Source organism: Manis javanica, chromosome 10, assembly GCF_040802235.1.
Source record: "Manis javanica isolate MJ-LG chromosome 10, MJ_LKY, whole genome shotgun sequence".
NCBI lineage: Eukaryota > Metazoa > Chordata > Mammalia > Pholidota > Manidae > Manis > Manis javanica.
Window position 1 is genome coordinate 100,517,590 of NC_133165.1, and position 19,860 is coordinate 100,537,449.

Genomic DNA, 19,860 nt, shown 5'->3' on the forward strand with positions numbered 1-19,860 from the left:
CCACGTGACCGTTCAGGCTGCTCCCCGCCTCCAATATGGCGGCGCCCAGGGTCTCAAGCTGCACGTGATAAGGATTCTGAACACTTGGGAATCCCGGAGTGCATATTTCCCCTCCTTACCGTCGGTTGCGTACCTTGGACGCTCTCCTGGGTCCTCTTGGGCCGCTGCCCCTTTGCAGCCATGAAGACAAAGCCCGTTTCCCACAAGACCAAGAACACGCACCGGGTGAGCGAGAGATCTTGGGCCGGGCACCATGGGTCCTTGCTGCCTCGGCCGTGGTCCAACAATGAGAGTGACTCCCAGAGCTTCGGTGTTACGGGCCGAGCTTGAGTTTACTGGCCTAGAAGCTCTAGCAAAAGAGGGAGATTCCAGGTGTAGTAAAGATGGGATGGGGAACGAAGTCTGGACAGCAGATTGCGCACATTATTTGTAGGTTCTAGCTTGCCTGGAAATTCCCTTTAGATCCACAGTTAAATTCATTATTTACAGACTAATTGCTTAGAAGCTGTTCTCCACTGCCCTTCTATACTTAAAGACCGAAAGGGGGAGGAGGGTGCGGCGGGAGGTGATTTCCAGCTAATAGCTACGACACCACTTTTTCTGCTTGTCCTTTGAGAATTTGTCACTGTACAATCGTAGGTCTGTGTACATTTAAAGACACTACTGATGTAATGATTTAGCCCTACCTCAGCGTGGTGTGAAACCTAACGATAGATCTAGCGAGTAGATTGTCAGTTTTCACCTGAGTCCACCGTAATCGAGCATGGAAATTTTATTCGAAATGTCATTAACAAAACTTATGCAAATATATTCATAGAAGTATTTCATTATTTTCGTATAGTAGCAGTGCACTTGTTTACAATGATGTCTTTCAGTTTGTTTTTACAATTTTGCGATTCATTAGTGATTTCTACTTTTAGTGTCAAAACTCAAGTTCATGTTTTATGATTGAAAAATACAGGTCTGAAATGGTAAGTAAAGCATTGCCATTTGTAAAGACAGTAAATGAGGAGTCTTATTGAAGCTTTAAACTTTCTACTTTCAAGGGAAATTATAGCAGGATTATTATACAGTAGTCAAAAGGTATTCAAGATGTGATGAGTATTAAATGATGGTGTAGGTTAAATACACTCTCCCTTACCCTCCACAGTTTCTTACATTTGCTGAACGACTAGGGAATGTGAATATTGATATTATTCACCGGATTGATAGAACTGCAAGCTATGATGAGGTAAGACAATATTTTAATGGCCAGTCTTCAAGTATTCATGGTTGGTTTATCAGTCTCTGTCCTCTTAGTAGAAATGAATTGTTTTTCAAGCCATTCCTTTATGAACATGAAATACATTAGACCTGTGCTAGTCATACATAGCAAATTAGATTTAAAGTAAATTAAAAATTCAAGTCACCAGTAGTCATATGTGGCTCATTGCTACCGCATTGGACAAGTGCAGAAATGGAATATTTGTCCTTGCAGAAAGTTCTGTTGGGTGATACTGTTTTAGACAGTTGACTTGAAACTCAGGTGGCTTCTGTGATTCCAGCCTCTCCCTTTCTGTGTGCATTTTGAACACCGCTGCAGATCTGTATCCCTGAAGCTACAATTTTAAAGAAATTCACTTTTCTGGGGCTTAGTTTCCTCCTTCATAAAAGGAAAAGGGCTAAACTACATAATTGTATCTGGTTCTAATTGTGCTCTCAGTCACACCTCTACCCTAAAATCTTGCTTTTTGCTGCGAGTCCATGTTTCTCTACTAGCCCTTTAAGGCCCCACATAACATGACTTTAATTTAGGGATTCAACCTCAGTTCTTACTATTATTCTTCACTTGTCTTTAGTCAGATCCCTTTGAATGCTTTGTCTCCAGTGTGTTAAATGATGTTATCTAGATAAGCATTTAATGCTTTGGGAAAACTCATAGTGAAGGGACTAACCTGAATTCTTTGGAGGTGTAGGGTGGGGTGTCAGAAAAGGTAATGTAGACTAGGTGATACCCAAATTGGGGCTTGTTGTTGGATAAGATTCAGCCTGGCAAAGAGGATAGAAAAGGCTGTTTCAGGCTGAGGGAGAAGTCTGTATAAAGGAACAGAGGCTAAATAATGAATGTCACACTTAAAAAATTGCAAAGCAATTTCATTGCGGTTATAATTGTCTGTAGGGTGTTTGTGTGTGTTGATGGTGACTAGGACTGGGGAACACGGTAGCTACTGAGAGACACAGCTGAAGAGAGAGCCAAGGATCATAAGGGGCTTCATATGTTAAGCTGAGTGTGGATGGTACCCTGAAGCTATGGATGTCATTCTAGGATTGGAAGGCAGGGGAGTGAGTAACATGATCAGGTTTGAATTTTAGATCTCTCTGGCTTTAATACGGAGGAAAGAGCAAGACTAGAGTCAAGGCAACCAGTTATAAGAATTTGGTAGTTATCTAAGTAAGAAACGGTTGTGATAGCAGTCAAGATGGAGAGAAGAGAAGGGTTCCAGAGATACTAAAGAAGTAGGATGGATAAGACTTATGACCTGCTGGGTATGCAGGGAGGAAGGGAATAGACTTAAGGTGTTGGCTCCAACAAATAGGTGGTTGAGGATGTCACTTACCAAGATAGATTTATAGGAAGAGGAGCATAAGGTTGGTTTTGTTTGGGGCTTGTTGAGCCTGATAAACCTGTAGCCATCTGACTGATGGTGTCCAAAAGACATTAGATACATGGATCTGGAGGAATACAGGTGACTTCAGAGGTGGAATTACAGGTTTACTATTCACTATATGGTTTGTAGTTTTAGCCACAGGAGAGGATGAAAAGACTAAAGGGTAGAATGTTAAATTAACAGAGAAGAGAGCCTAGGATAGGATCCTGGACTGGGTGGTCCGTAATCCCGTGTCTGACTATTGACTGGTGCTTGCTGGGCTTGCTTGCCCTAATGGTCTCTATTCTTCAGTAAGCTAGCCTAAGCTGATGGCCAAATCTTTCCAAATGAGCAAAAGCAGAAGCTTCTTAAAGCCAAAATTTGGCAGTTGCAGGATGACTGCTGTTGTACATTATTGGTCAAAGCAAGTCACAAGACCAGGCCAGATTCAAAGGGTGGGGAAATAGACTACATTTCTTTGTGGTAAGGGCTACAAGTCACATTGCAGTGGGATAGGGACATAGTCTATGACAAATGGCTGACATGTGCCAGTCACTGTGCTAGAGTTGGAACTACATTTAGGTTTTAAACTGTTAGGTGTATCTGCCTTCTGCCTTAAGAGATAGAACAAAACCATAGAATTCTCTTTCTCTCTATTCTGCCTATTTTATTTTCATTTTAATTTGTTAAAACCACAATTTAAGTGTTTACTTTTTCTGAGATTGTAGAATATTTGGCATGCTATTTGTATGTGTGCTTGTATATTTGTACTCTCTCCATACACACGTTGTGCATACACACACATACACATGAATGATCATTTATTGGTTTTATCTTTCAAAGTGCAAAGTAATATATACTGTGTTAACAAGCTAAACAACATATTGGTGAACTTAGAAAAACCCATTATCTCACCCCTCACGACTTTTATTACTAAGGAAACTTATCGACAATTTAGTGTACATGTGATTTCTATGCTTTTCTCTCATACAAATATGTGCAAACGTTTATAGAGGTCTTTAAAAAAATTGGTTCCTATCATAAACTTCACTGTGTAACTTGCTTTTATCACTTTGGCGGTATATCATCAATATTGTTCTATTTCAATAAGTATATAACTTTTTAATGACCTCATAATATACCGTAGTATGTATATACCATAAATTATACCATTTTCCTATTGTTGGGATATCCAGGCTGTTTTATGTTTTCTGCCTAGTACAATAAAGCCAAATAACATCTTTATACTTGTATGTTTGCAAGTTTTATAAGAAACATCTCTAAAAAGGGAATTGCTGGGTCAAAGAGCATATTTGTTTTTAATTTTAATAGACATGCCAGATTACTTCTCCATAACATTGTTGCAGTCTGTATTTCCAAAAAACAGAACAAAAGAACTGTAATAGCACAGTTTTATAGGCCTAAAAGTGTAAAAAAACAAAAAAATTTTCCCTATTGTGACTTTAGATAGTTTCAGAGAATTATTTGCTGCAACCAAATCAACAGAATACTATTTTGTTGATCATCTGCCCAGATTGTACACCTAATTGCATTTTTAAATGTTAGTTAATGCCCTTATAAAAAAAAAAACTAAAAGGAGATTTTAAACTCTTGACTATCGTCACTGCCTTAAGACATTAAAATATCATTATTCTTAATTACCTTGATAATGGTTTTTCCTTGAGTTCTCTGATTAATGGACTGCTTTCCTCTTGGCAGGAAGTTGAAACCTACTTTTTTGAGGGTCTGCTGAAATGGAGAGAATTGAACCTTACAGAACACTTTGGTATTTTCTAATTTGTTTCTATTTTATTCACCCATCATTTGCACTTTATATTTAAAAACAACTAAATAATAGTGTGATTGAAAAACAACCTGTTCTTTTTCTTTTTCTCTCTCATCCAGGGACATTTTACAAAGAAGTTATTGACAAATGCCAGTCATTCAATCAGTTGGTCTATCATCAAAATGAGATAGTTCTGAGTTTGAAGACTCACCTGCAAATCAAGAATAGTTTTGCCTATCAACCCCTTTTAGAGTAAGTAGCATGTTAAGAGAAATTTGAATTTTAAGAAAGATTGTGTTGTACAGCTACATATGCCTTAGATCTCGTGTTTGTAATTTAGAAACCAGTATTTATCTCACCTGTTAGATCATCGTACTAGTGCATTACCATAAAGCAGAATCTCAGGGACATACCTTTTTGCTTTCCTTTTATACTTTTAAGAGAACCCCACCTTTTCTTGACACTCTAAGAATGATTGGCCATAACTTGTGATGGAATGCACCTTCTTTCCCTACCCTGATTTCTTACTGAAGTCTTAAAATGTGAAAAATCTTAAACCTCTTTGAAGACTTGGTTTGGAAGAATTAATCCTGTCATCACAGGTCATCCACTGTGTTTCGTGAAAAGGATTTTTAGTCTTTGTTTTTTATCTACATGTATTAGAATCAATTACTTGTACTTATTTTTAATCCAGTTTGGTTGTACAGTTGGCACGAGATCTGCAGACAGACTTCTATCCACATTTTCAGGATTTTTTCCTGACTATCACCGCCATCCTGGAGACCAAGGACACAGAGCTGTTAGAATGGGCTTTCACCTCATTGTCATATCTTTACAAGTACCTGTGGAGACGGATGGTGAAGGACATGTCCAGTATATACAGGTGACTCTCTTTTCTCTCTAATATGGGCTGTTTGCTTTTGCTTTTGCTTTTAAATAGTTCTTCATTTTACTTACAATTAAATGCTGTTTAGTAAACTTATAAAGCTGTATAAAGTCACCACAATGCATTTCAAGAACATTCCCATCGTCTATGAAAGATTTCTCATGCCTTTTCACTACTAATGCTGTTCCCCATCTGCATCAGTTCTGAGAACAAAAGCAATATATACATGTTGAATATTTAGGATTGCCTCTGAAAATACCCTGGTATTATGTTTTGTTAAGTTTTTATTTTTTGGTCAAGGGCAGTCTTTATCGATACTGACAACCAGGATTTCTGACTCCCACCTTTATTTAGTTAAGACATGCATAACACCTTTCATGCATAGCTACTGACATAACTGCCTGACTCTTAACGTTGTTTTTAATTGTCTTATCTTTGGCCTCTGTCTGACTGCAGACTACCTTTCCAACTCAATGTCTAATTGTTACACAAAGTTGGTTCTTTAGTCAGCATGCTCTATAGTCTCTTCCACAAGTCTGCATTGACCTGACCACCTCTTATCTCCAGATACTGAAATCATACCCACTGCCAGCAAACCCTGGCTTGAATTCTATAACCTCCACAAATAATTCATAAAATGAAAGTTTTGTACTCTAAACTCCTCTGGCATTCTGTATCACTAATTTTTTTATAACTTGTATTATAATTAGTTCATAATGTCACAGTGTCTTCTATAAACCTGTAAACTCTTCAAGAACCTGGTCTTAAATACCTGCATTTTCTCAAGCCAAAAGAGACACTGAGTATTTGTGAGCAAATGTGGACAGGGAAAGAGAATGGATTATATAGTAGCTTTTTATTTAAACTAAGGGAAAGATATTTATAATCTATTTCAACCTGGGTCTTGATAGGATTATTCACTTAGTGTCCTGATTATTTATGTATGCTTTAATTGCCACAAGAATATGTAAGGTTACCCACCTCCTTCCATATAGGTGTGAGTATGGGATAGGACTGTAGATTTTGTTTTTGTACCACCTCCTTCACCCTACTTCCTTTGAACAAAGAATGAGAAAGGAATATATTGCTAGCCTTCACTAGCTCTCTATAAAACTTTTGGCAAAATGTATTAGAAACCAAGATTTCTTCATTAAAACGCAGGCATGATCTTGAGGGCCATATAGTATCCCCCCTTATCCTCAGGGGATGCTTGAAATCGTGGATAGTACAGAATCCTATATTTCCTGTTTTTCCTATAGGTGCATACCAACAATAAAGTATATAAGTTAGGCACAATAAGAGATTAATAACAATAATAACCAATTATAAAACAGAACAATACCTTTTTTTTTAAGTGTAAGTGATCAGTATTTTTTCAAAATATATTGTAGTATACTCACCCTGCTTGTAATGATGTGAGGTGATAAAATGCCTGCATGAGGAGATGAAGTAAGGTGAGTGACGTAGGCAGTGTGATGGAGTGTTAGGCTACTACAAACCTTCTGATGCTTCATGAGAAGGAGGATCTACTCCTTCTGCTTGCAGCTGACCACAGAGAACTGAAACCACAGAAAGCAAAATTGCGGATGACAGGGGTTATTGCATGCCTCGCTTGGTTTCATGATTTCTGCTCTTACTTTCATAACTCCTAAGTCAGGCTCTCTAGTTCTAAATTTATTTGCTGTATGACATCATCAACAGCATGAATGTTTTCATTTCAGTATTACTGAAACCAGAATCAGCAAATTCTCATTCAAGCCAACCCTTTCCTTCGTTCATGTGTTCAGTAAGCGTGTACTCTATGCCAGGCCCTGTTTGCCCAGTTTCTAATAGTGATATTCTTATTCTTCTCATCACCTTCCTTGGTACCTTAGAGGCATTTTTGACCCAGTTGTCTTTAAGGAATACAAATCCTCTTGGTTTGTTATTCATGCATTCACTGAATACTGTGTGCAAGGCACTTGAAGTACAATCACAAATAAAACAGATAAAAATCCCTTTTCCTGCCAAGTTGACAGTTTAGCAAGGGGAGAACGTCTTGAGTGAATGCCTGGTGTGTGCAAAGAACATCAAGGGGTCTTAGGTGGTGGAGCAGCATGTATAAACAGAGAGATTAGGTGATGTCACAGACATGGTAGCAAATCATATATTGTCCTATGGACACTGTAAGGTCTTTGGTTCCATTGCAAAGACTTTCGAAATATCTTTTAGATCTATCCTTTGCTATTTTTCTCTACCCCAGCCTCTTACATGCTCTTGTTCACACATGCTTGTAGAAGCAGCTTTCTAGTTGGACTGCCAGCCTCTTCTTTCCTTTTTTATTCCATCCTGTACACTACTGCCAAATTGATCTTTCTGTGAATACCTATTTTGGATAGTCAATTCTGATTAGTACCTGCTGTGAACCAGGAACTGTTAGGTACTAGGGATACAGCTAAAATAGCAGAGATGCATTCTGAGCTCTCTTGTCCTTAGGGAGTCCAATTTAGACAGTGTGATTATGCAAGTAATTATTTAGTTATAGCTACATGGCTATATGACCTTGGACAGGTTTGCTTGGCCTTTCTTCCTCAATTTCATTTTTTTTAATATTTGGGACAATAGAACCTACCCCGTGGACTTGTGCTGATTAGGTGGAGTAACAGAGTAAGTGCCTCCATAAATATAAGTGAGGTCCAGACACCTCTACCTGGTGTTCAGAGCCACCTGTTTAGTTTATCTGCAGCTCTCCTGCCAACCACATCAGCGTTCCTCATTTAAAGGGAACAGCCTCCTTGTTGTCTCTTGCCCATGGTCACTTACCTACCCCATCTTTGCTTTTACTTTTATCTCTAGTAATATGCACTCCAGTACCCACCTGAATTCTTCCTGTTCTTCAGGGCTTATTACAAGTTTCAGCTTTTCATGGAGTCTTTCCTATAAGGCCAACACCACCAGTCCTAGGATTCTTATTGTCTATGACCTTCAGTCATCTGTCATCCTAATTGAATGAAAATTTAAACTACTTATTTTACATAGTTAGTGTATTCCTTGCATATGTAGCACAGTGTAGGACATATAGTAAACGTGGTACATATTTATTAAAATTATGATTAATTAAACATGTCTTATTTTCTCGTCTTATTTTATATAGCATGTATAGTACACTCCTGGCTCATAAAAAACTACATATAAGAAATTTTGCTGCTGAAAGCTTTACTTTTTTGATGAGAAAGGTTAGTCTGATATTTTATGTTTATTGCTCTTTCACCCTCAAGAATCTGATGAACAGAAGCATATATCTTTTATGATGTGGCTATTATGGACTACTGTTTTATATAAAAAGAAACCTTTTACTATTTAGAGATCATCTCACCGTAAGGTTTCTTTGCTCACTAATGTGGAATAATTTGGATTGCTCTTCTATTGTTATTTAGGTCTTAGGTAGCTTTCAGGGTGTTTATATCAAAAGTGCCCTCTAATTCAAGTCAATTGAGATATATGAGCAGTGAGATTGGCAGGAATTTTTTAAAATTTCCTGGAAGGAACTGATTGCATAGTGTTCTTTTGTTGGTTTCCATAGTAAATCTTAGAGGGTTTTTAGATTACAACAAAAAAACTTTCTTTAAATTTCTTTTGTACTAATAAAATATATGATTTACTTTAGAAAAGAGAATGTTATATCTTTTTTCTTGATAATGCCGTTGAATTAATTTTTCATGTAACATCATAAGTAATAGTATACTATTACAGTAGTTTGAAATCCTTACAAGTGTCTCTTCCTTTTATTATTTTGTCCTAATTACATTTAAATACTAATCTGTAAAATAACAAATATTTTAAATTTGGATATGTTTTTGTTGTAACTAGAATTTTCCATTTGCATTTTGTGTTTTAGGTTTCTGATAAAAATGCACTTTTCAATTTAATGTTTCTTGATCTTGGTGAACATCCAGAAAAAGTAGAAGGAGTTGGACAATTGCTCTTTGAAATGTGCAAAGGAGTTAGAAATATGTTTCACTCCTGTACAGGGAAGGTAAGTAACCAAGAGGATACTTTGAGTCTGTGTGAAAGGGATTAAAAGAAGATAGATAAGATATATGCAGAGAATGTGGAAAGAGAATAGCCTAGGAGAAATAGAAAGCACTAAATAGGGAACATAAGGGCTTTAATAATAATGCTCACCTGATGAAGGCTCTAATTAGGTATTTTTACCTACAAAATCATTGCTCTCTTCATCTTGGATCCTAGAAGGTACCATAAATTGATTAGTGAGCAAGGGTGGTGGGGAGTGGGGAACTATCTAATAAAATTCTTCATCTTTTTGAGACCCTTAGTTAACCAGGAAAGCTGCCATATCCTTGATTGTTCCAGATCAGATTCTAATATAGCTTAATCAGAGTAGGAAATATGCAGTACTTAAAAATAAGAGTGTACATGCTCATTTTCATGATTCTTGGGTTCCCACAGGCAGTGAAGCTGATTTTGCAAAAGCTAGGACCAGTTACTGAAACAGAAACTCAACTACCGTGGATTTTAGTTGGAGAAGCATTCAAAAGCATGGTCAAATCCACTGCATTCTACATCTACAAGGAACATTTTGGTACATTTTTTGAATGTTTGCAAGTGAGTTCTAATTTTTAAGAATTTGTGCATAATAATAAGTCCAAGAGTTGATTACTCTTTGTTTGAGATTAACAGACCTCTCCTGGAAATTGTGTTTTATAATTGTTGTCTTTATACTTTTACACACACATTAGGCATTTCCCTCCCTCCACCCCCTGACTATTCTTATGTGATTCAGTAGAGCACAGTTTTTAAGAGTGCAGGCTTTGGAGTCAGAATACTTCTGTTTAAATCTTGGCTTTGTCACTTCTGGCTAGTGTGACTTGGGAAAGTTACTTAAATCTGTCTTCCCTAGTTTTTTCATCTGGGAGGTGGGGTAGTAATATTCCTTACCTCATGGTTGCTGTGAGAATTGTAAAGAAATAATTATAAAAAACTTAACAACTGTGCACTCAGAAATGTAGCAGTTGTTATACTTAGTGACTCCCAGGAAATGTGTCTTTATCTTTCAAAGCAAGAGAATGAAAATTTGAACTGCTTCACACAATATTTTCACTATTGGATTAAGAGATGAGTTTATATTTTATAGTTATTCCCTCTGTTAAATTTTTCATTTTCAGGAGTCACTCCTGGATCTACATGCAAAAGTAACCAAAGTTAACTGTGGTGAAAGTTCTGAACAGATAAAGAGATTGTTAGAAACATATTTGATACTTGTGAAACATGGAAGTGGATCTAAGATAACCAAACCTACTGATGTTTGTAAGGTGGGTTCCCAATTTAATTTGCTTAGAGTCTGCTCATTAAAAAGCGTATTACTAAGTGTGTGTTGTTTTTTCTTTTCCTTTATAGATATTCTCTCAAACATTACAAATAGCCAATCTCTCCACATCTTGCCAGGAGACCCTCTTGGATGTAATTTCTGCTTTGCTCCTAGGTGAAAATGTTTCCTTGCCAGAGATTCTTATCAAAGAAACCATAGAAAAGGTAATTTACTTGAACCATAGAAAAGGTAATTAATTCAGCTGTTAATAAGATGTTTAGCATGGAGTAAGCCTCCCGGGGAATACAAGTGAAGTATGGCACAGGCTGTGTCTTCAGGGACTTTATAATCTTGTTAAGGAGATGTTAATTACATGCTATAAAGGAAATAAAACAAAGTGTGCTAAAGTAAAAATATTCAGCAAATGCTCAACACACATGGAAAGCTTACTATGTGCTGGATATGGACTAGGTATTGCAGGGTGGACAGAATGATACCTGTGATTTTGATTGCTAAGGAAGTGGGGCCCTGGGAATGCGTAGTTAAAATCTGTTGAACTAATCTATTGGCATCATTTTGAAACATAACAACTCTGCTTGGGGGTGAGGAATAAGGAATGCTTTTCAAAGGACTTATATTTGGGATAATTCTTGAAGGTTATAAAGCAGTCTGCCAGTCAGAAAATGGGTTAGAAATGCCAGGAGAAGATGTGTTTAAAAAAAAGTATGCCATCTAGGCAGATGGATATGTAAGGAAGTGTGATGTACATCAACAAGGGTCTGCTTGGCTTTGAAAAGTTAGGTTAGGTTTTAACCTACAGGTAATGGAAGGCTCTGGAAATATTTTAAGCAAGGTAATGATTTGTTGAGATTTGCCTTGTAGTGAGTTTAGAAGATGGATTGTAGAGAAGTCATATCGAAAATAGAAATACCTGTTAAGTTATTCCTTACTTCACATAGTATAGCAGTATAAAACATAAGAGAAAGGTATAATATAGTGCTGCTTGCCCTGGTAATTCTCTAGCTGGGAAAGAACTGAGCAGCTCTTTTGCAGAGCCCTGTGTAATGACTGGAAGCTCAGTACCCTTCACATCTGTATACATTCCCCTGGAGAAGGCTGAGCATTTGGGCAGAATACTGTTGAAGTGCACCCACCATTCCCTTCCTCTAGCTGCTTTTCCAAGGAGGAGGGTTCTATGCCTGTATCTCGCACCTAGGTGTGTTCCCCCCGCATGATGGCAAATTCAGCAATCGAGTTGTTTTTGCCTCCTGTGACTGTATTAACTTGTATCAAGCTTCCCGCTACTTCTTGTGTGCAAGTTAAGAGGACCTTGAAGGTTTTTGGATGTTGTTTTTGAGGAATGGGGAAAGTAATCTCTGTATACTTAAATTAGCATTTTTATCTGTGGTCCACAGATTTTTGAGAGCAGATTTGAAAGACGTTTAATTTTGGATTTTTCCGAAGTCATGTTTGCTATGAAGCAGTTTGAGCAGGTAAACAAGACACTAGTTTGAAATTTGTTTTGCTTTGTTTTGAATCTGTCATGATAAATAATCAAGTTTAAAATGCTATCGTTTGTTAGGTTTTTTTTTATTTGGACAGTAACAGAATAAATATTTTTTGATTTTAATCTGCATACTCCTTAAAGCAGTTGTATTCCAGTGACAGGCTACAAACAAAACCTTCTTGTATATGCTATGGCATTTAAAATGATTAGGTAACCAGCTTGTGTTTTAATGATCTTTTAGAAGTTAGAGGACCGTGTGGCAAAATTGAAAAGAGAGGTTAAGAAAGTTTTATGCGAATTCAAAGCATAGAAAATAGTTTCTGAAACATTTTGCATTGCAGGAAGGTTGCAAATTCATTTCATTACTATAAAATAGATAACCTGCTATTATGAAGTAGAAATTTTTCTTATCAAATCCTTAGTTTATGTTATCCCTTTTCCCTCACTCACCTGTCAAGCATTTGCTGCTGCTTATAACTGGTAACCATATAATATACCTCATGGAAACCTGCCTCTGTGTCTGTTCTCCCTTTTTCCCTTTAGTCTTTAGTAATATATATGCTCATTTGCCTCAAAGACACCCCCTTTGTATGTGTCCCAGCTCTCTTCCCCCTTGCCCAGTGTGGGCCCTTTATCTTGCTCTGGTTTTCTTAGCAACCAGGTCTTTTCCTTCTCCTCTGTTCCCTTTGGTCTTTTTAAAAAAACCCAACTTTTAATCAGAGTATTCAGTGTAAGTAGGGCTAAAAGATAGTCACTTCATTTCCACTACCATTTTCCTCACCACATCTATGATGTTTAGCTATTTTTTTCTGTTATTTACTCTATGTTTTTAATTACATTTTCCTTACCAGGAGCAACCACATCTATGATGTTTTAGCTATTTTTTTCTGTTATTTACTTTATGTTTTTAATTACCTGAACACACTGCTTTTCCTTGATTCCTTAGTTTTAGTTCTCATTTAAACTTCTGTGGTAGATGGGTTCTGGTTCTTCTAAATCACCCATCTTCTCAGTTGAGTTATATCACAACTATGGTTGAGTTCATGTAAAATGCATTTTATAATTACATTTCTTTATTGTGTACCTTTTCATTTTTTTCCTGAAGTTACTGATTGCCTCCATTCTTTAAAAGCTAGAAATTGTTTTCTTTGAATAGCTGGTCAGTGAGTCCTGTCCTCCAACAGCATTGTAGAATGCTTTTCACATGGCAGAATTAATGTTGTAACATAATGTCGGATTATTTAACACCATGATTTTTTTTTTTTCCTTTCTGGGATACATTCCTCCTGAAGCAGTTCAAGCCCAAATGGGTTGCTTTTCAGCCCACTGCACAAATGTCACTCTAGGGCTTTCTTTTGCTTTTCTCCTATTTCCTGGATCCCACATCTGTCTCTTGTTAAGGTTTAGTGTCTTATTTTGATGTAACACATTTTCCAGAGGCTCTTGAGAAAAGACTGAATAAAGTAAAATTCTAAGATTTAATACATTTGAAAATATCTTTACTTTCTCTTCACACTGTATTGCTAGTAGGTGAGGTACAGAATTCTAGATTCCGTCATTTTCCCTCAGTCTTTCAGGCATTGCTCCATTGTCTTCTAGCTTCCATTTTTCCTGTGGAGAGGTCTAATGCCATTATGATTCTTAATCCTTCATGCTCTTTTTTTTTTTTTCTCTCTCTAGAAGTGTTAGAATCTCCTCTTTAGTGGGTATTCTGAAATGTATATCTGCTAATAAATATGATTTTCTTATTTTTAGCTCTTCCTACCCAGCTTTCTCTCGTACATTGAGAATTGCTTCTCAATTAATGATGTTATGGTCAAAGATGAAGCTTTGGCCATTTTGGCCAAGCTTATTCTGAACAAAGCAGCACCTCCCACTGCTGGTTCCATGGCGATAGAGAAGTACCCTCTTGTCTTCTCACAACACACGCTGGGGTGAGTGCTAAGGGTTTATTCCCTCTGTGTCAGTAGAGTTACTCATTTAAAAACAATGCATGAAGACTAATGTAAAAAAAAGATGTATATACATTAATTGGAAAGATTCCTTGATACACTGTTGTGTGAAAAAAGCAAGTTATACAATATTATGTGTCACATGATCCTATTTTGCAAAATTAGAAGTGTATATAACTATAGGAAAACATGGAAGGATACATAAACAGGTTCACTTGGTAATGTCAGGTGGATGGGTACATGAAAGAGGTTTTTTTAACCTTTTATTAAAAAATAATTGTATATTCACATGCTGTTTTAAGAAGTAATACAGAGAGGTTCTGTGTACCCTTAACCCAATTTCCCCTAGTGGTAACATCTTAAAAAAGTTTACTGCCATACCACAACCAGAAAATTGACATTGGTACAATCCACTGACCTTATTCAAATTTCATCAGTTTTACATGTACTTATCTCTGAATGTATATGTATATAGGTATATAATTCTATGTAATTTTATCACATGTGTAGATTCAGAACCACCACCAGAGTCAAGACACAGAGCTGTTCCATCACGACAAGGATCTCGGGCTACCTTTTAATAGCCACACTCACCCTGACACTCCCCACTTCATTTCTAACCCAGCAACCACTAATCTGTTTTCCATTTCTATAATTTTGTTATTTTAGGATATTATGTAGATGGAATTAAGCAGCACACCTTTTGAGATTGGCTTTTTTTCAGTCAGCATAATTACCTTGAGACCCAAGTTGTGTGTATCAGTAATCCATTCCTCTTATGTTGAGCATCTTTTCATGTGCTTTTTGCTGGATAGTATACTCCATGGTACGGATGTAGCATAGTTTGTTTAATCATTCACTTGTTAAAAGACGTGTAGGTCACTTCTAGTTTTTGACTATTATGCATAAAGTTATTATGAATATTTTTGTACATAACTCTTTGTTTCTCTGAGAAAAATGCCCAAAAGTGGAATTGCTAAGTTATATTCTACACTTTTAGTTTTATGAGAAACTGACAGTGGTTTTCCAGAGTGGTTGTACCATTTTTTATTGATATCAGCCCATATGAGTGAATTCTGTTTCTCTGCATCCTCTCTAGCCTTTGCTAATTAGCATTTAAAAAAATTTTGGTTTATGATAGGATGTAGTAACATCTCATTGTGGTTTCAATGTGCATTTTCTGAGTAGCTAATGATACTGAACATCTTTTTATATGCTTATTTGCCATCTCTATATCCTCTTTAGTGAAATACCTGTTTATTTCCTTGGCCCATTTTCTAACTGGTTTGCTTGTTACATTACTGTTGAGTTTTGAAAATGTTTTATATATCCTGAACACAAGCCTTTTGTCAGACATGACATGCTTTGCAAATATTTTCTTCCAGTTTATAGCCTGTTTTTAGTCACTTAAAATTTTCCTCAGAGCAAAGTTTTAAACTTTATAATGAGGTCCAATTTATTAACTTTTCTTATGGGTGATGCTTTTGATGTTACGTCTAAGAACTCTTTGCCTAGCTGAAGGTCCCAAATATTTTCTCTTATTTTTTTAAAGTTTCAGAGTTTTGTGTTTTACATTTAAATTCATAATCCACTTTGAGTTAATTTTTATATAAACTGTGAGATTGCTGTCAGGTTCATGTTTTCTGCCTGTGGTGTCCCCTGCTCTGGTAACATTGGTTGAAAGGCTGTTTTTCCTCCTTGAACGCATTTGCGCCTTTGTCAAAAATCAGTTGGGCATATGTATGTTGGTCTATTTCAGGGTTCTTTGTATCAACCCTCCTTTAATACCACACTGTCTTATTATTATAGCTGTACACTGAGTTTTGAAATCTTGAATAAAAAATCCTCGTAGTTTATTCTTTTTCTTCAAAATTGTTTCAGCTATTCCTGGTCCTTTGCCTTTCTATATAAATTCTATATAAACTTGTCTATGTCCACAAAAAACCTTTTCTGGGATTTTGTTTGAAATTACATTAAATCTATAGATAAATATAGAGAGAATTGACATCTCCATACAGACACACAGAACTGTTTGTTTTATCTATGTCAGGAGGCTAGTAAGGAGAAGAAAGAAGTGACTGTTTGTTATCTCTTAGATTATATTCCTTTGCATAGTTTGAATTATTAAAAGGGCCATGGATTATTTTCTTAATTTCTTTAAAAATAATTCTTCAGAAGTTTAAGGCAAAATTTATAGAAATGTGTGAGAGGATTCTGCTTATCATTTTTCAATTAGTTGAGTGGGTCTGTATCTAGAAATTATAGGTTAGGAAACCAGTTGTTATGAATCATGCCTATGTGTTTAAACTTAATTTTCTTATTTCTGTTAGATTTGTTAGACTTATTGCTACATTTGTGGCTTGCTTTGGGGCAGTAGGAATAGATGGACATTTCTTGAGTTTGTGCCTAGTATTGACTTTTAAAGCATCATAGCATTTGTAGGTCCCAAGTATTTTTGGGGTGGGTGCCATTGTCCCCCTCGTCACAGCAGTTTTTCAGTCTGATCAGCTGGAGATTCTGGAGAAGCGAATCCTCACACACTGCCCTTCTGACGTCCTTAAAAGTAGCTCCTCTATCAAAACATACCAACAGAATCTTGCTGGATTTTTAATTTACTGAGCTCTGGTTCCTGAGGAATAGGTAATGGTAACTCTTGTATAATTACTCCCTTGGAACTTTTCGCTTGATTTTGTGACACCAAGCCGACTTCCAACAGGCACATTCCTTCCTGGGGCCCAAGCTGGGTTCTGGGCAATGCGAGTGGCAAAGCCGAGCCCCGCTGAGGCTGTGGGCTGCACCTCGTCACAGTGCCAGCTCAGCCGTCTCAGCTCTTCCTTGGAGTTGGACATGATAAGAAGAAATAAATAGATTTGGTATGTTAGTTTAAGGCAGCTTCTTTGTTTCTTTCTCTGGGAAAACATCCCTCTGCCACCCCTTCGGAGACAGGATATATGTGAATGGTCACCTTTGTCTGAATACCCTTAGGAACCCTCCATCTGTCTCACAGATTTGTTGTAAGAATACAAAGAAATAGTAGATGTGAAAAGACTCTTTAGAAAATAAATTTATTGTCAGTTGACAAACATTATTATATCAGGCACTGTCCTAGGCATTGGGGCATGATAATGAATAAGAAAAGGCTCCCTCTTTGGGGCAGATGACATATTTGGGGAGTAGGGTATGAGGCAGATAAAAAAATAAACAAGGTAATTTTAGATAGTGATAAAGAGAAAAATAAGACCAGGGTATTGAGAGGGAGAGCAGAGTGAATGGAGAGGCAGCACTACTTCTCCCCAGAGAAGGGACCTTTGTGCCAATTATGACGGGAATGATCCAGCCTTGCAAAGATGGAGATGAAAGGCTTTCCAGCCAGAGGGGAGAGTTACCACAAAGGCTCTGGGACAGGGATAAGCCCCCTGTGTCCGAGGACCAAAAAAACTTGTGTGAGAGAAGAGCATCAAGCGAGGAAGAGAGTGGAAGCTGCCGGGAGGCAGGCAAGGGTCAGATCGTAGAGAGCCTTACAGGGTGATAAGGAGTGTGGGGTTCATTGCAGGAGCTCATGGGCAGGCGTGATGAAGCAGGGGAATGACATGGCAACTAGGGACTGTTTTAAAGCATCTCAGTATTTTATTTGTAAGATTTTTACAGATTGTTGAGCCATGGCTACTACTAGAAAGACTGTATCAAGATGTGGTGACTTTTAGAAGTTGCCAGTGAAGTTAACTTAATTACCAGTCATAATTTCCAAACATTTAATGTCTTGGTAAGTGTGAAACAAAGAGAGTGAAACTTTTTGGTTAACTTTAATGATAAAAAAGGCACAGAAATAAACACCTGATAGTCCACTTCAGTTGTGTGGTAAGCTAACCAAACTGGACATGGAAGGTAAATCATAAAAAGAAATCATTTTACTTACTGTTTCTGTGACTTTACTTTTGGTAAAATTTCTGTCTTCAAATACGACTATGGTAGATAGTTCATTGGCAAAAATTAAGAGGCAAACAAGAATAGTGCCAAAGTAACAAATAACCTAAAACAAAGTGTCATGTCAGAGAGCATCATTGAGTAACCATTTATCAGATTAAAGAAGCAGAGCAAGTTACTTCTAAATCATAATCATTTAGTGACATTTGTCAAATTCACCAGAACTTCGCAACATCATTCTGCATTTGTGAAGTAGTAATATTCATGTCAAAAAGGAAAGGAGGCAGATGGAGGAAGTGAGCCCATTCCAATAAATTACCTCCCCAGTTCTTGAAAATGTGTCCTTCAGCACAAAATTCAGAAGTAATGCCTAGAACTAGAAGACACTTCCTTTAACTTATGAAGCAAATTAAAATAGAAAATAGGACACAGTAGAACCAATGGGGTTCAAAATCCTCTCCCTGAAAATCAGTAAATGACTCACATTTGGTTAGTAATGTATATTCAACCACCACCACCAGTTCCCTTCTTCCCGCAAATGCTCCACACATGGAAACGAACCAATTTTATTTCAGATTTCAGAGGCAAGAATGATTACATTCGCTCTTATTTTAACCACTTATTTATCTTCTCTTCCTTCAGATCCTACATAAGGCAGAAGAAGACTAGATCCAGGGGAAGGAAGGAACAGATCCCAGTGCTGGACCACCTTTTGTCTATAATTCAGTCATCCCCAAATAATGATACTACTTACCTTTCACATTCTTGGGCAGCCCTTATTGTGTTACCTCATATTAGGTGAGAAAATAAACTATGGTTAATTTTGAAAGAGAATACTTAGCATGCTGATTAAAATGCTTATTAGCCATTCCTTGCTCTTCCATGAAAAAGCCATTGAATGCCAGTTTTCCCTTTTTCTCTGTACCTCTTGGACAGACCTCTTGAGAAAGAAAAGGTGATACCACTAATCACATGCTTTATAGAGTCACTCTTCATGACTGTTGACAGAGGAAGCTTTCGAAAAGGTCAGTTTTAATCATCCATTTGTTCTCTTCTCTTTCTTTTCTGGCACACCCTAAGCAACTATAAACACACAGAATAATGCTAACATTGTGTTCTGGCATAACCCTCGATATGATAAGTACAGAAAAAAGAGGATACATGATGGAGGTGTTACACATAACCTCATAATGTGGTGACCACGTCAGGACAGCTTGAACAGAAGGTGAACCTGAAGGTGAAGTACCAAAGGATGTCATGGTATATAAGATCCCTCATTTTAAAGCCCCAGCTTGGGTCTTGTTCCATGTCTGCCACAGCACTCTACACCAGGTATACACCTGACGCTGCAGCCATTCCCATTTGCTTGTGCCCTTGCACATGTGTTCCGTCTGCTTGGAGTCCTTTCTAGGCCTGTCATCGATGAGCTCTCACTTACCTTTCAAAACTCAGTTCAAGCACACACCATATACCTCTAGGCAGGCCTTCATCATTCTTCCTGGCAGAATTAGGCTGCTCTGCCCAAAACACCATTTCCTATTGCAGACTTGTATGTCTCCCTGTACTAGCCTGAAAATAGCAATTTAAAAGTAGTTTTTTTGTTTTATTCTAGTACAGCATTTTTTTCTAATACATATGTATAGTAGCCATTCATTCATTTAAATATTAATGTGCTAGGTTCTGTGTTGTATACTAAGCAGACATATTAGAGAATAAAGTTGACTTACCACATTTCAAGTGCTCAGTGGCCACATGTGGCTAGTGGCTGCCATACTGGATTATAGCTGCATATTAGTACATCTTCTGTCGTTGCAGAAGATTCTGTTGGACAGCATTGTTCTTGAGTTTAGAGCAAGGGTTGGCAAAATTT

General features: G+C 37.1%; 1 protein-coding gene across 2 annotated transcripts in view; it reads left to right on the forward strand.

Moving 5' to 3' along the window:
- The first annotated feature begins 36 nt into the window (after positions 1-36).
- Positions 37-19,860, forward strand: part of UTP20 (UTP20 small subunit processome component) — a 93,818-nt gene continuing 73,994 nt past the window's right edge. For both annotated transcript variants that reach the window (XM_073213694.1, XM_073213695.1), the window contains exons 1-14: positions 37-225; positions 1,151-1,231; positions 4,347-4,413; positions 4,533-4,665; positions 5,108-5,296; positions 8,433-8,514; positions 9,177-9,314; positions 9,749-9,904; positions 10,465-10,611; positions 10,697-10,831; positions 12,023-12,100; positions 13,870-14,048; positions 18,633-18,788; positions 18,927-19,015. In XM_073213694.1, coding sequence (XP_073069795.1) covers positions 181-225; positions 1,151-1,231; positions 4,347-4,413; positions 4,533-4,665; positions 5,108-5,296; positions 8,433-8,514; positions 9,177-9,314; positions 9,749-9,904; positions 10,465-10,611; positions 10,697-10,831; positions 12,023-12,100; positions 13,870-14,048; positions 18,633-18,788; positions 18,927-19,015 — 1,675 coding nt within the window. In that variant the 5' untranslated portion in view covers positions 37-180. The remainder of the gene's footprint in view (positions 226-1,150; positions 1,232-4,346; positions 4,414-4,532; positions 4,666-5,107; positions 5,297-8,432; positions 8,515-9,176; positions 9,315-9,748; positions 9,905-10,464; positions 10,612-10,696; positions 10,832-12,022; positions 12,101-13,869; positions 14,049-18,632; positions 18,789-18,926; positions 19,016-19,860) is intronic.